Source organism: Alexandromys fortis, unplaced genomic scaffold (assembly GCF_014885135.2).
Source record: "Alexandromys fortis isolate MF-2015 unplaced genomic scaffold, M_Fortis_MF-2015_v1.1 scaffold_84, whole genome shotgun sequence".
NCBI lineage: Eukaryota > Metazoa > Chordata > Mammalia > Rodentia > Cricetidae > Alexandromys > Alexandromys fortis.
In genome coordinates, this window is record NW_026068017.1 from 6038496 (window position 1) to 6054235 (window position 15740).

The 15740-nt window shown below is 47.6% G+C and overlaps 1 protein-coding gene across 3 annotated transcripts in view; it reads left to right on the forward strand.

The window, feature by feature from the left end:
* The window catches only part of Usp43 (ubiquitin specific peptidase 43), a 64391-nt gene that overhangs the window by 35936 nt on the left and 12715 nt on the right, over positions 1-15740 (forward strand). Inside the window, exons 9-14 of one of the 3 annotated variants that reach the window (XM_050162783.1) lie at positions 1076-1179; positions 3204-3281; positions 4052-4178; positions 4267-4615; positions 10730-10945; positions 13198-13362. In XM_050162783.1, the coding sequence (XP_050018740.1) occupies positions 1076-1179; positions 3204-3281; positions 4052-4178; positions 4267-4615; positions 10730-10945; positions 13198-13362 (1039 nt within the window). The remainder of the gene's footprint in view (positions 1-1075; positions 1180-3203; positions 3282-4051; positions 4179-4266; positions 4616-10729; positions 10946-13197; positions 13363-15740) is intronic. The other 2 variants (XM_050162785.1, XM_050162786.1) reach the window with 2 other exon arrangements.

Genomic DNA, 15740 nt, shown 5'->3' on the forward strand with positions numbered 1-15740 from the left:
GACCCTGAGTCTGCTTAGAATGTGCTCTACCACCAAGCTACCTTTCCATCCTACTCCATTTTAAAATCTGGGTGAAGTTGAGTTGTGTCTATCTACCGCATTTCATTTATCCATTTATCTGTTACCAATATGTGAGGTGTTCCCATCTTTTGACTATAGGAAACAATGTTGTGACCATGATTATCCAAACATCTTTGAAGTCCCCTGTGTATAGTCTTTTAGGAGTAAAGCTAATGGATGAGATGGTAGCTGTGGGTACAACCTTGTGAGAACCTTAGAGTCGGTTGCCACAGTACTGTTTTACCTTTTCTCACCAGCCGTGCATGTGGGTTCTGATTTCTCCACATCCTCCCCAACACATATTCCTCTCTTCTTTTAAAATTAGACTATATATAGAAATTCAGTTGTTATGGTGGGTTTGAATGACAGCTCATTGTGGTCTTGGTTCATTGGTTCTCATTTCCTATCTACAAATGGTAGTAACCATCTTCTATTGTGCTTTTGTTATTTGCATGTTTGGAGAAGCTCGTATTCAGATCCTATGGCTACTTTTGAACCAACTTATTTGTTCCACTGACTTTTTTTTTTGAGGCATCTATAATATAAACATATCTTACATTAAGACTTGCTTCAACTTCAAAACTGCTAGAATATCATAGCATGTGTATATGAACTTGTTTTTGCACAACTGTCTCATCGTGGTGATGATAACCACATCCATAAAGAAGGTTAAACTACTTACTGATAATTAATTACGAATAGACTTTACTTTCCACTTACTGTATCGGTATCTGCTCCAGTTAAACACTCGTTTCTGTGTATGCTGTGTTCATTGTGTGACGGGTTGCATTCAGTGTAGCGAGCATGGCATTAGATCATTGTATTAAGAGACTGAATCTTCAAAGCAATGAAGCCTCTGTAGCTCTCTATTTTAAATACCAGCTATTAAGAGAATATTCAAAATACTGCAGGAAAAAACGTGCTTGCCCTTTTGATTAATTTGTGTGTCACAGAGTCAATTGCTCAGCCCGGGGACTATGTGATGAACTGTCGCCTTCTGGTTTTGTCATGGCAGGACCTGGGGACTCTGTTCTCCATCCGGGTTGTGGGGCTCTCCTTGGCCTGCAGCTACTTATCTCCACAGGACAGCCGGCCCCTCTGTCACTGGGCAGTTGACAGGTAAGGGAAGGGATGGCTCGTGTTCCTACTGAGCTAGGCTTACCCAAGAAGTCTACAGAGCAGTAAGGTTATTAACAATACTAGCCACTCCTTACCAGTTCCTCTCTAGTTCTAGCCACCTCGTTGGGTTCTTAGACATGTTTTGCTCCTTTATTTTTCTTTTTTAACCCCATGTCCAACAATGGCCACTGAGAGATGAGGGAGCAATGAGATTACCAGAGATTAACTTGCTCGTACTTACACAGCAGGTAAATGGAGAAGTATGAGTTTACACCCAGATCGGTCTAACAGATGCACCATAATCATGTGTTTAGGTCATGCTATGGCCCCCAGTGGGAATGAGTGTCCCCTCTGAGGTGGGTGAGAACACTACAGCTGGACCATGGGTCCTAAACTATAAAAGGTTGTGGACTACAGCTGGGGGATAAAGCCACTGTGGCACTGCTTCTGGTTTCACGATGCTCCGCATGTCTGTTCAACAGCTTGTCACAGTGCAGCCCCGTCTAAACATCTTCGGGGCTGGTAAAGTATCCACGGACTGATTTTGCTCTCCACAAGTAACCTGATACCTTTGCTGACATTCCCATAGAGCACATTCCCATAGGCCATAGTAAGGGTCTCTGGTTTACTGCTGGGTCAGCTTGAGGTGCTAAGTCTAGAATGTTGAGATGGACCAGAAGGCTCTCCAGCATACTTTATTCCTACCCTCCTTAGCTGCTAAGTTAGGGAGAGAGAAGCCATTCATGTCAGCCAGGACCTGCTTTGGTCTGACAGGAAAAGGAAGCCCTAGGGAAGAAGGGCCCATGGCATTCGGTGGTGGAGATGACAGTTAACATTCCTCAACATGCACTCTGCAGGCTGGAACCAACCTATAGCGAGTTGTTACCAGAAACGACAGAAACTTGAGAGGAAGCACCTAAGTACTTGAGAGCAGGAGGACAAAGCAGTGCAAAATCTATTGAAAATAAGGGACGGAAATTGTCCCTTGTATGTCCGCTCTTACCGAGTATGCAGTTTCCTCTCACTTTGTGTCTTATTGAGTCCGGAACTTCCTATTGAATCATCTTGGTGACAATCTTGTCACAAATCCTAAACAGTATTTTGGGTACTCAGCGACTACTTGTGCCTGCTCTTCTTGATTCAGGGTATAACTTCTACTCTCCACTTTATTCCTTCATTTCTCCAGCTTTTTCTGAAATGGGTGGAGCCCCAGTAGGTGGGAGGGGCTGTCGTTTGACTCACTGAGATTGTCAACACAATGAGGCTTTGGAAGCCTTTGGGAGGTGTGGGTGGGTTTGCAGGGATCCTTCTGCACTGTTGTTGGGGGCGGGTGTTAGTTCTCCTGGGGTGCCATCAGTATTGGCTTTGTGTGCACAAAGCTCATCAGGGTGTTCTTCTGACTTGGTGCTGCTGTGAGCCAGTACCTGACAGGAAGACCTTGAGGGAAGGAAAGATTGACTCTGTCTCATGGTTTCAGTCCATCATAGCTGGCTCTGTTGTTCTGGGGCCTGTGGTGAGGCAGAGTATTATATACTTGAGGATCTTTTTTTTAACTCATGTTTGACTGGAAACAGAGGAGATACAGGAAGAAATCAGAGATGAGATACACCCAGTGACCCATCCCCCAGTGACCTACTCCATCTAAGCTTCCCTTTTGAAGAACAATGTTACCAGCTGTGGGAGACATTTCCTATCCAAACCTTGCAATGTGTAACTTCCCTGTAAATGCTGAAATGACAGCTGGGCCTTCAGTGGAACAGTTAACTGTGTCCTAATAGCTAGAAGGACGCAGGTTCTGCATGGAGCTCCCACCTCCAGGGAGGATCAGTAGAGAGCGTTAAGGGGTAGCAAAGAACTAAAGCATTCAGCCCACTTAGAACCCTTCAGTGTGGTTTTTAGTCAGTTTGGGGTGTTTTTGTCTGGAACATTTCTCCAGAGAGGCATGGGGAAGCTGACTGCTGAGCCCTGAGAACGGGCGGGAAGGAAGCTCTGTTTTCTGACAGGTTTCCTCATTTTCTCCTCAGGGCTTTGCACCTCAGGAAGCCAGGAGGCCCTCCTCATGTCAAGCTGGCCGTGGAGTGGGATAGCTCTGTCATGGAGCAGTGAGTTAATGGAATTTTACTCCTATAGAGCTGGGCTAGGGCATGACTCTGCCCACAAACCTTTCCTGGACGCGGTGTCCCCTAGTTAGTGTGTAAGATCCTGCATACACACCTTTAGTATGATGGATCCCATTCCTCTGAGAGAACTTAGAACTGCCTCTATAAATAACCACAGTGGGCACATGATCACAGTGGGTGATCGTGATGGGGACCGGTGGGGTGTTAGGAATAGTAACCCTCATGTAACCTTCAGCCTGGGCCACACATTGCTCAGAACATTTATTTCCCATGAGCTCTCGGCTTCATCTTCATCACACCCTATGGGGAAGGACTATGAATTTATCACTACCATTGCCCGAAGGTTGAAACTGAGATGCACAGAGGTTAGGTGATGCACAAGTCACATGGCTCATACACACAGAGCTAGGGTTTGAAGCCAGGCTGACTGACTTGAATCCAGGCTCATCACTCTGCTTGGCTGCCTCTCACAGCACCTCAGCCAGACTTTGTAAGAGGACTTGTTTCAATCCATCAGGTATATGACTAGTGCTTAGTTGGGGAGCCTACAACTTGGTCCTTTGAGTAGCTGGTAGGGGAGACAGGTGATTCTCTAAGAGTTAGTTGCAAAGTTAGGGGTGCAGGAGGTTTCAGGAACCCACAGAGAGGGTAGCTTTGCCTGTCCAGTGCCCGGCCTGGTTTCTCTGTGTGGAGACAGTTAGGTCCTTCTGGGAGGGAGAGCTCTGAATGCTGTGCCTTCTCCTTCCATCCAGCCTGTTTGGCAGTCTCCAGGAGGAGCGGGTCCAGGATGCAGAGAGTGTGTGGCGGCAGCAGCAGGCACACCAGCAGCCCAGCTGTACCCTGGATGAATGTTTTCAGTCCTATACCAAGGAGGAGCAGGTCCCGCCCTGGGAGACGGGCTGGCTGCCTTGTGGTGGGTTGGTTGTGCACTGTGGTGGCCTTACAGTTCAGATGGCTTCCTTTGCAGCTAGCCCAGGACGATGCATGGAAGTGCCCCCACTGCCAAGTCCTCCAGCAGGGTGTGGTAAAGCTGAGCCTGTGGACCCTGCCTGACATCCTGATCATCCACCTGAAGCGGTTCTGTCAGGTCGGGGAGAAAAGGAACAAGCTCTCCACGCTGGTGAAGTTCCCACTGTCTGGGCTCAACATGGCTCCCCATGTCGCACGAAGGAGCACCAACTCTAAGGCAGGGACTGGAACCTGGTCCTCCTGGAAGCAGCCGATTTGCCTCCCCACCACCTACCCCATGGACTTCCTCTACGACTTGTATGCTGTCTGCAACCACCATGGCAGTCTGCAAGGTGGGCATTACACAGGTGAGCCTTGCCATGCCTCTCTGCATGTAGCAGCCACAGCTATGTGAGTTGGCTGTAGCCAGAGCCTCAAGATGTCCCCGGAACTGGTGCTTCTTGAAGGCGAGCACTCTTCCCGTTTACTGTGGTTGGCTTGTCCCCCACTGCACACAGGGGGCGGGGGAGAGACAGTGCCTAGTCCCCGGGAAGCTGGTGTTGACTCAGGATGGTGGTTGCACGGGAGTTGGTAACTACTCATATTTTCAGGCACAGCAGATATGGGAGGGTAAGTACCAGAGCCAAGACATGGTACCTGCCTTCATTTATGATTCAACACAGAGTCTTACTCTCCAGGTTCTGCATCCCTGTATTATGTGGGGTGCTTTTCATTTCTATTCACCTGGGGAATTTAGAAGCAGTAAACATACAGAGAGAGAAACAAACTGCCAAGTGCTTCTCTCAGTGGCTTAAAGTTGTCCCTGTAAGTATTCACAGAGTTAGCATGACTGACCACTTCTTGACAAATGCCATTCCTTTGACTTATCTTAGAGGTCACAGAAGTCTGTAGGAGAGCTGCTGGCAGCAGCAGTTCAGTGTCCAGTGGGTACACAGTTGTGGAGGCTGATCCTGTGAGCCTCATGAGAGGTGTGGGATGTGCTCTCTGACGGTGTGCACACACTGCTGGTAAAGTGCCCTCGGAGAGGAAAAGAGAGACGAGGACCTTGTGGGCGAACAGAGAAGGGTTGAAGGATGGGTCTTGACTGCACATAGAAGGTTCCAGTGGACATCAGGTGACTCTTGCATTGCTCTGCTCTGCCACCACACCCATTCTTCACAGCTGTCCTGCACCAGGTGAAGGGGCCGCCAGTTTCTGTCTGGAGGACCCTGTGGTTAGGTCCCCAGTCTATTTCTGCTGCAGCACAGATCCCATGAGACCCATGTGTATATGCATTTGGAGAGGGAAAGGCATCCTTTCTGCTGTATTCACCTGGGATTTTTTTTTTTTCGAGACAGGGTTTTTCTGTAGCTTTTTGGTTCCTGTCCTGGAACTAGCTCTTGTAGACCAGGCTGGCCTCGAACTCACAGGGATCTGCCTGCCTCTGCCTCCCGAGTGCTGGTATTAAAAGCGTGCACCACCACCGCCCAGCTCACCTGGGATTTTTTTTTAAAATTATTTTTACTATTTTGAAATTAAAATATCATTATACTACTTGTCCCCTTCCTTTTAGCTTTCCCAACCTCTCTCATGTAACCCTGCCTTGCTCTCTCAAATGCATTCTTTCTTTTTCTTTGTGTCTGTGTGTGCATGTATACATGTATTCCTAAACACGTGAATGCAATGCACTTAGTCTAGATAATGTTAAGTGTATATATGATTTCAGGTCTGACAACTTGGTATTAGATAACCAACAGGACGGGATGTTCCCTAGGAAAGACTATTTTTTTCTGCTCTCAGCTTTTCTTAGTTGCTTGTAGTTCTTTGTCTAGGGTTGGGGCCCTATGAGTTACTTCCTCCGTGTTATCCTGTCTATTGGTCTTCTTCTTGTTCAGGCAGTCATGTGGTTGAGACTTCGTGGGTGTAGGTTCCCTGACATTTCCATTACCAGGAGACACAATCTCACAGCAGACTTTCTGTTTCTCTGGCTGTTATTCTGTCTTCCCACCCCCTCTTCCTTGATGTTCCCTGAGCCTTAGTGCAGGAGTTGTGTTGTAGATGTGCCAATTGGGGCTGGGTGCCACGTGGTCACTTGTTCTCTACAGCTTGATTGTATGTGGTTTTCTATACTCCGTCTCTTGCAAAGACAAGTTTGGTAGATGGGGGGGGGGAGTGAGAGCAACTTACGTATGGGTTCAAGAATAGATATTTGGATGTAGTTATGAATTATGCTGGTTTAGTAACGTGTCAGTAGGAGGTTCTCAATACAGGATATCAGACAATCACCAACTTCTTCACTTTGAGGAGCACACCTTCTAGCTTCCTAAGTGAGGGCCTTGGAAGTGTGACATTCTGAGTCACTGCACGTCTTGAATGCTTTGACTGCTGCCCTTGACTGGCAGCCTGGTTGGACATAAAGTTCTAGGTTGATAACCATTGTCTCATTGTCTTTGGACAGGGATGCTCCACAGAGATTGGAGGTGAGGAATAGGCTCTTGCTTTGGAGACGGGGTCAGCCAGTTTCTTTTTCTTTGTCTGGGATCTAATTCTTTCTGGAAGCTTTTAGGTCCTTTTACACACACTGGTGCCCTGGAATTTCACAGGCTGCCCCTTTATGTGGGTCTTTTCATTTACCAGGACTCAGGAGGCACTGTGCTTGCTCTTCAGTTCTTTACTTGTATTTATTTTTAAAAATTGAAAAAATATCTTTAAAAATTGACAACATAAAGCGAGACTTTCAGGTTTTACTCTATCACTCATTTTAAGCACAAGAGTTAAATACTGTACATATAATTCTGCAGCTAGATTTTTTTCACTTAGTAATCTAGCTTAGAAGTTTCCACCCTGGTATATAGAAGATTAGGGCATACACTGCTCGTTCTTCTGCTTTGCAGTATTGCTTCTGTGACCTTTGACATGTGTCATTTCCTATATGACAAGCTGGGTTTTTATTATTATTATTATTATTATTATTTTTTGAGACAAGGTTTCTCTGTGCATCTTTGGCTGTCCTGGAACTCACTCCGTAGACCAGGCTGGCCTTGAATTCACAGAGATCTGCCTGCCTCTGTCTCTGGGATTAAAGACGTGTACCACCAATCTGAGTGCTGGGATTAAAGGCGTGCACCACCACCGCCCAGTATGTGACAAGCTTTCAACAGGGCAAAATTTCAGAAAGGCAGTAGCTAGCTAGCTGGTATGTTTGTATGCTTGTGTGTGCATACCCAAACCAGGGCCACAAGCATTGTAGGCAGGCTCCCTACCATTGAACAAGGCCCCCACTCTGGGTCTGCATATACTCTACCATTGAACTAGGCACCCACTCTGGATCTGCAGGGACCCTAACATTGAACAAGGCCCCTGCTCTGGATCAACATTTTGACAATTTCTGTAAATCCACCCTGTAGACTGGGCGTGTAGGAATTTGTTCTCTTCCCAGCAGTAAGAGAGAGCTTGCTTCTGGCTGCTAAGATAGCTCAGAGGCACCTGAGTTCAATCCCTGGGGCCCATATGGTAAGATTTCCTTAAGTTGTCATCTGACCTCAACATGTGTGCCGTGGTATGGGTGTGTCTACTCATACAAACAAATTTTTAAAAATTAAAGTGTAAAGCTGGGTGTGGTGGCCCACATCTTTAATTCCAGCACTCAGGAGGCAGAGGTAGGTGGATCTCTATGAGTTTGAGGCCAGCCTGGTTTACAGAGTGAGTTACAGGACAGCCAGGGCTACACAGAGAAACCCTTCCTTTGAGGGAGAGAGGGAGAGTTGGTCGGAGGGAGGGAGAGAGAAAGGGAGAGAGAGAGAGAGAGAAAGAGAGAGAGAGATTGCTTCCCCCTGAGGAGAACTCACCACATCCTGCACATAGACACCTTTGGAGTTTGTTTGTTTGTATTTTTTATTCGTTTTACATTCCAACCACAGTTTTCCCTCCTACCTTCCCCAAACTACCCCCCACCCACTCCTCCCAAATCTTAAGGACTCCCATGGAGAGATAACTATGTCTGGTACATTAAGTGGGGGCAGGATCAAACCCCTCCCCCTCCATCAAAGCTGAGCCTGGCATCCTACCAAAGGGAATGGACTCACAAAAGCTAGCTCATGCACCAGGAATAGATCCTGGTCCCACTGATAGGGGACCCTCAAACAGACCAGGCTACACAATTGTCTCCCACATGCAGAGGGCCTGTTCAGGCCTATGCAGGCTCCACAGCTGTCAGGGAATGTGTGAGTTCCCATGAGCTTGGTTCAGCTGTCTCTGTAGATTTCCCCATCATGATCTTGACCCCCCCCCGCCCCCCATAAGTTACTGGATGAAGGCTCTATGATGACAGAGTATTCACCAGTCTGACTACAGGGAAAGGCCAATTCAGGCACCCTCTCTATTGCTAGGGGTCTTAGATGGATCATGCTTGTGGATTCCTGGGAATTTCCCTAGCACCAGGTTTCTCCCTAACCCCACAATGGCTCCCTCTAACAAGATATCAATTTCACTGCTCTCCCACTCCATCCCTCCTCCAGCATGACCTTCCTGTTCCCTCCTGTTACATCCCCCATCCCCTCCTCTCTGATGCCACCACCCCCAGTTTACCCAGGAGATCTCATCTATTTCCCCTTCCCAGGGAGATCCATGCTCCCCTCTTAGGGTCCTCCTTGTGACCTAGCTTCTCTGGGGCTGTGGGATGTAGTCTGGTTGTACTCTGTTTAACATCAAGTATCCACTTATGAGTGAGGACATAGCGTGTTTGTCTTTCTGAGCCTGGGTTACCTCACTCAGGGTGATTTTTCCTAGTTCTATCCATTTGCCTGCAAATTTCATGCTGTCGTTATTTTTTAAAGCTGAGCAATACTCCATTGTGTGAATGGACCACATCTTCTTTATTCATTCTTCAGTTGAGGGGCATCTAGGTAGTATCTGGGTCCTGGCTCTTACGAGTAATGCTGCTCCTTTGGAGTTTTGCCAGTCAAATGAGCGAATAACGCCTCAGTTCTAGCCTCTCCCCTGCTGAAGAACTTTGTGCACCTCCTCTGTGAATGCCTCGCCCGTATCCTTGACTGTTTCCCACATGGCTGTTGTTAATGGTCTCCCTGTAAGACTGTGCCTACAGTGCCTTAGGTCGCTTGTCTTGCAGAAGGCTTACATTTTGTTTCTCTAGGTAGCCGAATGGCCAATCATTTCTTTAAAGACTTGTGGATTTCGAGGTATGACTAGAAAGCCCTTTTCATGCAGGGCCATGAAGCGGTTGTTCTGTGTTGTCTCCTGGGGCTTTTGAGGTTTTAGATTTTCACATTTAAGTCTGTGCTCTGAAGTTTCTTGATGTCTCCCCCAACACACCCCAATGTACCAGTTGCTACAAGACCATTACTAATTGAAAGATCCACCTAATTCCATGAGGCTATGTTTTTGTGTTTTAGTTCTATTTCTGGTCTTTGGCTTTTTCTCTTCTCATTGCCCCAAAGTCCCAACCTTTGCTTCCTTGGCCTCCTCAAGACTGACCCTACCCTGAAGCCACTTGGAGGCCACAGTCATCACACAGATCACCAGCATAGACAATGACACTTTGGAACATCCAAGAGTTTCAGGAACCATTTTACTGTGTCACAGTGGGCAGCTCCATACCTTAAGTTGAGGAGTAAAATCATCTCCTAGTGTGCTTTTCAGAATGGCTGTTCTGTGGATACTGGAGGAGCAATGCAAGCAAGAATTTCAGCCTGAGGTGGTTTCTGAGCCTCAAGAGAGTTCACACTGGATACTGACATGGTCTTCAAGACATAGTTTGGGAGTTCCGTTAGTAAGAACGGCTTTTGGATGGGGTGTGGCAAGAGGGGAAAGAAAAACAAGATGAACTCCTGGGTGTTTAGCTGCAATGTGTGCAAAGGTCAGCAAGCTAGAGCCCGAGGGACCGGTGGGTTTGCATAATCCGTAAATTTGAAAGGTTGTCTCCTTCCTTCCTTCCTTCCTTCCTTCCTTCCTTCCTTCCTTCCTTCCTTCCTTCCTTCCTTCCTTTTTTCCTTTTCCTTCCTTTCAATAACATTTTAAAGGTGGTAACAACAAGAACAAGACAGATGTAGCCACCTGTGTCCTGTAAGCTTCAGGACCAGTGGGCTTGAGTGCTGTGTGCTGAGCTTGGAGGGCCAGGTGAAGGGTCTCTGTGGCTGGTTGGAGGCAGTCGGGAATGGTGTTCATCTTTCTGTAAAATGTTGGACTCCAGTCCTTAGGTGGGAAGAGGTATACTAGGGTCCCATTTTCCCTTCCATGGCCTTTTTAGAGATGGGTGAGCAGTGGGTTACATTACTGTCTAGCCTTGTCACCATGAGACTCTGTGTTAGGGGTGGCTGTGCCTGATGAGATGGGCATTGTGAATGCTCACTTTCCAGCGAGCGCTCGAGTAAGATCTTACTAGCGGTGAAACTGCTGTCTTCTTCTGGTTTCCCAGAAATCAGTTCTAGCTAAAAAAAAAAAAAATGGGTATTTTTGTCACCCAGCTTTAAGCGTGTCCATCTTTGAATTTTGCTCACGCCTTGGGGTTCGGACTCTCGCAGCCTATTGCCGGAACTCCCTGGACGGCCAGTGGTACAGCTACGACGACAGCACGGTGGAGCCCCTGCGAGAGGCTGAGGTCAACAGCAGAGGGGCTTACATCCTGTTCTATCAGAAGCGGAACAGCATCCCGCCGTGGTCAGCCAGCAGCTCCATGAGAGGTGTGTGCCACGGCTCAGAGGGGCATGGGGTTTGGAGGTCCCGTGAAGAGGTGAAACGTTCTGGGCCAGTGAGGTGGCTCAGTTGTAAGGATGCTTGCCACCAAGCCTTGGCAACTTCAGTTTGATCCTTGGAACCTGTTCCTGCAGGTTTTTCCTCTGAGCTCCACACATGCGCTATGGCACCCACGTGCATGGGTGCTCCCCTCCCTCTCTCTGAGTGGCTTGTGTTTTGAAGGAACTGGAATGCTCACTTGAGTATCCAGGAAGGTGGACAAGGATCAAAAAAAGGAAGCTCTGCCTGCCAGTGTGGAAACTGGGAGTTCTCTATTCCCTCAGCCAGTTGCCATATCAAGAAATGGGGAAAGAGTACATTCCTTTTCAATCTGGGGCGGCTGATGCACATGGGAGCCTCATTGAGCCACACGCGATTATTTAGCTGTGGGCCTTGTAAACCTGCGTCAATACTGTTAGAAAGGGAGAGGCAGGTAAGAGCCAGGGCCTTTCGAGAAAGTGTGCCTGCCTAGCGGTTCCCTGGTAAGTGATTTATGAGCCTCCGCATTGTTTGGAAGTACGGGGAGAAATGTGTAACACTTTTAAGTGATTTGTCACACTCTGAAAAATAGTCATCCTTATTTTGGGGACAAAAGATATTCATCAGGACTGAATAGATGTCCCCTTGGGTAAGAATGCTTGCTGTGTTAAGTGTGAGAATTTATTTTAAAAAAGAAATCTAGTCTTGCCTACCTATGTTCCTCTGACCCCAGCACTGTCAGCAGTGGAGAGCCAGCCTAGCTCCAGATTCACTAATTCACTCTATTCAAAAGGATAAGGAGGAGAGTGATGGATCAGGGTACCCAATGGTTTCCCCTGGAGGAGAGTGGTGGATCAGGGTACCCAATCCCTTCCTCTGGAGGACAGTGATGGATCAGGGTACCCAATGGTTTCCCCTGGAGGAGAGTGGTGGATCAGGGTACCCAGTCCCTTCCTCTGGAGGAGAATGGTGGATCAGGGTACCCAATGACTTCCCCTGGCCTCTGTGAATTTATAGACACTCACACCTGCATGTACTTTTGTGTATATACCACATGTATACACTGCATTCACACACACATGTGTTCTCATACTTTCTCTCTACCCCCTTCCTCCTTCCCTTCCTCTTTTCCCTCCTTTTCTTCCCTCCATTCTACACACACACACACACACACACACACACACACTATAAACACACATGTACTCACACACTAACTACATCTTTTTCCTAATCATTATTTAAAAATAGAGAAAATAAAGAGTCCTCCAGGTCTGAATCAAAACTAACACAAGCCTGCTTTCCATTTTTAAAAGGCAGGCATTGAATGAAGAAAAAAACACTTAGATCCAGGCATGGTGACGTATGCCTAAATCTCATCACAGGGGAAGCTGAGACAGGAGGATCATGAATTTGGGGCCAACCTAGGATACACAGTAAGAGCCTCAAGTAATATACAGTTTAATAATAATAAACCTATTAGAGAAGGCCAAAGGGAAGCTAACCTTGATGCCCCTTATGAAGATTTGGCTCCATTGAACTTGGGGTGTGTTCACTGTATGTTGTCCTACAGGATCTGGTGCCATGGGTCCTGGGGCTAAATGCCATCACTCTGACTATGGCTTTTGCTGTGACTACTAAAATCCTAGAAATCAGGCTCTAGAAAAATAATCACATTTAGGAAACCAGACTTGGCGGCAAATAATTTCATGAAAAACATTTGAATGTACCAAGGAACCATCTTTCCTGTGCTCACTAAACACTGTTGTTCCAAGTCACTGCAGGCTTCTAAACATAGTTGAGGATGTCACATTGTAGGTCTCACCTAAACACCATGGTTCTGAGGATGTCCCATTGCAGGCTTCTCTGGCCAGCGACCACCCCCGCCCTGCCTTTTTTTTTTTTTTTTTTCAAGACAGGGAGGGTTTCTCAGTGTAGCCCTGGCTGTTCTGAAATTCAGTTTGTCAACTAGGCTGGCCTTGAACTTGCAGAGATCCACCTGCCTCTACCCTGAGTGCTGGGATTAATGGTGTGCACCACCACCGCCTAACTACTTTGGTTTTTATGGTTCCCCTCTTGTTCTGTTAGTCCAGGGCTTAGGGATAGAGGTCATCTTGGGAATCTTAGGACTGGCCTGGAACCCAGTAGAGGAAGAACTCTGCCTTTACCTGCAGGTTCCTCCGGGACACGCCAGGTCCAGCTCTCTCCTCTGCTTCTTCTACAGGCTCCACCAGCTCCTCCTTGTCTGACCATTGGCTCATGAGGCTCGGGAGCTACAACAACAGCACAAGAGGAAGCCTGCTGTCCTGGAGCTCAGCCCCCTGTCCCTCCGTGGCCCGGGTCCCTGACTCTCCTGTCTTCACCAATGGTGTCTGCCTCCAGGACAAGGGTATGTGGCTAGATTGGCTATCTTTTCTTTTCCTGTGCTTCTTCATTGTGAAAGTGTTGGCACCTCCTAGCTGTGAACAGAAAGATCTGGTCCTGACAAGAAGTGTGTCATCTCTGAGGGTCTTCCTAAAGTTCACCTGCCTCCCCTCCACCCATCCACGACCCTCCACCCACAGTAGGCCCCTTTGACCCACAAGCTGTACATCAATAGAGTCAATCAACCACTGATGGAAAATAGAAAATAGGTTGTCCCTGGACTAAACATGTGCAGACTCTTCTCCCACCATCCCCCAACATTCACACTGCATCAGGGATTACGGACAACGGAGTGGTGACTTTAAGCACACAGGAATGCACAGGAGTATAAAACTCACGGGAGGGTGTGTGTCAGTTACGTACAAACACTGCAACATTTTCTCAGATCCCTATTTGAGCATCCAAGGCACTGAGCATCTGCAGGAGCTGATACCCATGGGCTCTGAGGAACGACTTTGCATCCCTCTTCTGTTCCCACAGAGCTTACTATGTCATGGGGCAGACAGTAAACTAAGGCAGCAGTGTGGTTTAAAGCAGGGACAGAGGTAAAGAGCTAAAAAGTCAGGGAAGGAGATAGCAGAAACCAGGGAGGGAGGTACAGAGACCCCTGTGTGATACAGTGGGCGAAGTGACATTGAAGTGACCTGAGCAGGGACCGGGGACTCGTGCTGTGCAGGAGGCTGGGAATATGTGCATTGCAGGTGCACATAAAAGACGAGCATGGCATGGTGTGAGGAGCAGAAGCCACAGCCTTCAAGCAGAGCGAGGAGGAGGAGGAGGATGGGAAGTGCATGGCACAGCTTTTGGTATGCCATTTGGACTTCACCTCAAGTGCTGTGGCTAGTGAGGAGAATGTGGAGTAGGGCAGTAGTCAATATGGTTTACCTTTATGTTTATTTTAGGTCTATGGGTGTTTCGCCTGCATGTTTGTCTGTGTATCACAGGTGTGCAGTACCCCCAGACTAGAAGAGGGTGTCAGAGTCCCTGGGACTAAAGTTACAAATAGTGTGGGTCACCTAGGGAAGACCATCTAGGTCCTCTAGAAGAGCAACCACTGCCTTAACCACTGAGCCATCTCTCCAGTCTAGGGTTTATATATCTATAGCCTGTCTACTGCATAAAGAATCAATCTGTCCTCAGAGATGGGCTTGTGTGTCAGGTGATGCGCCCATGAGGAGATTGTTTAAGGTTGAAGATTTGGAAGAATGTGTTGGGGACGAGATGGTCAGATTGTGGACAGAACTAACAGAGTTTACTGGTGTTAAAGCAGCAAAGGAAAGAAGGAAATGATCCAGGATGCCTTGGCCTTTGTTTAAGGTATAACTTAACAACGGGGCTTGTTGTACTGTCTGTAGGATGGGAAAGCGTTGGGAAGGAGCAGGGTCAGTTTGGAACAGAGCCACATGCTTTAGGCAGTATGGGAACGACAGGGACTAGAGCTGGAGACTGGAGAGCCACCAGCACACAGGTGGAAGTGAAAGCCACAGGCCAGCTCAGCTCACAGAGATTATGAAAACAGAAAAGGACGCAGATTCAAGACCAAGCCTGGCAGCTCTACCGTGTTGGACTTGAGTGAAGGTGGACAGAGAACTGAGAAAGAGAAGCCGGGACTCGGGGAGCAAGCCAGCAGAGGTCATTCCCAGGTGCTGGAAGCTTCCTTCAGAAGGAAAGGGCTAACTGTGTTCAGGACTGAGGGAGGCTGGGAAGAAATGGAAGCCCAGCTGCGGGTGCAGGAAATGACTGCACGTACGCAAGTCATTTTGGGGCGTGGTGAAAGGCCAGTAGCTGCGCAGGGAGCTCGGCTCAGAGCGAGCTTTTCCTTGGCCAAAAGAGAGCTAGCAGAGCACACTCACAGGCAGGTGTGCTTCCTAATGGAGAAACTGCAGGAAAACAGGCACAGGATGGTTACAGAAACCAGTCCTAAAACAAGAACTCAGTGTGCGGGTGGCTGTGTCTCTCTGTACGTGGGTGTGTGTAACTGTGTAGGTGTGTTTCCTTCGGGCAAAGAACAGTGGTCAAATATTTAAATTTCCAGTGGGGCGTGGTGGCTCACACTTTTAATCCCCAGCACTTGGGAGACAGAGGCCAGGGATCTCTGTGAGGTCAAGGCCAGCCTGGTCTACAGAGTGAGTTTCAGGGCACCCAGGGCTACACAGAGAAATCCTGCCTCAAAACAAACAAACAAATAAATAAATAAATTTTCATATTTTATTTAGTTCCCAATTTAGGTTATAATATAAAAATCGTAGTAGAAATGATTTATAACTATAAATATCACAGCTATAGAAACATTAAGATAACATTTTTGTTTGTGTCATTAAGATGTATACTTGGGATGCACTT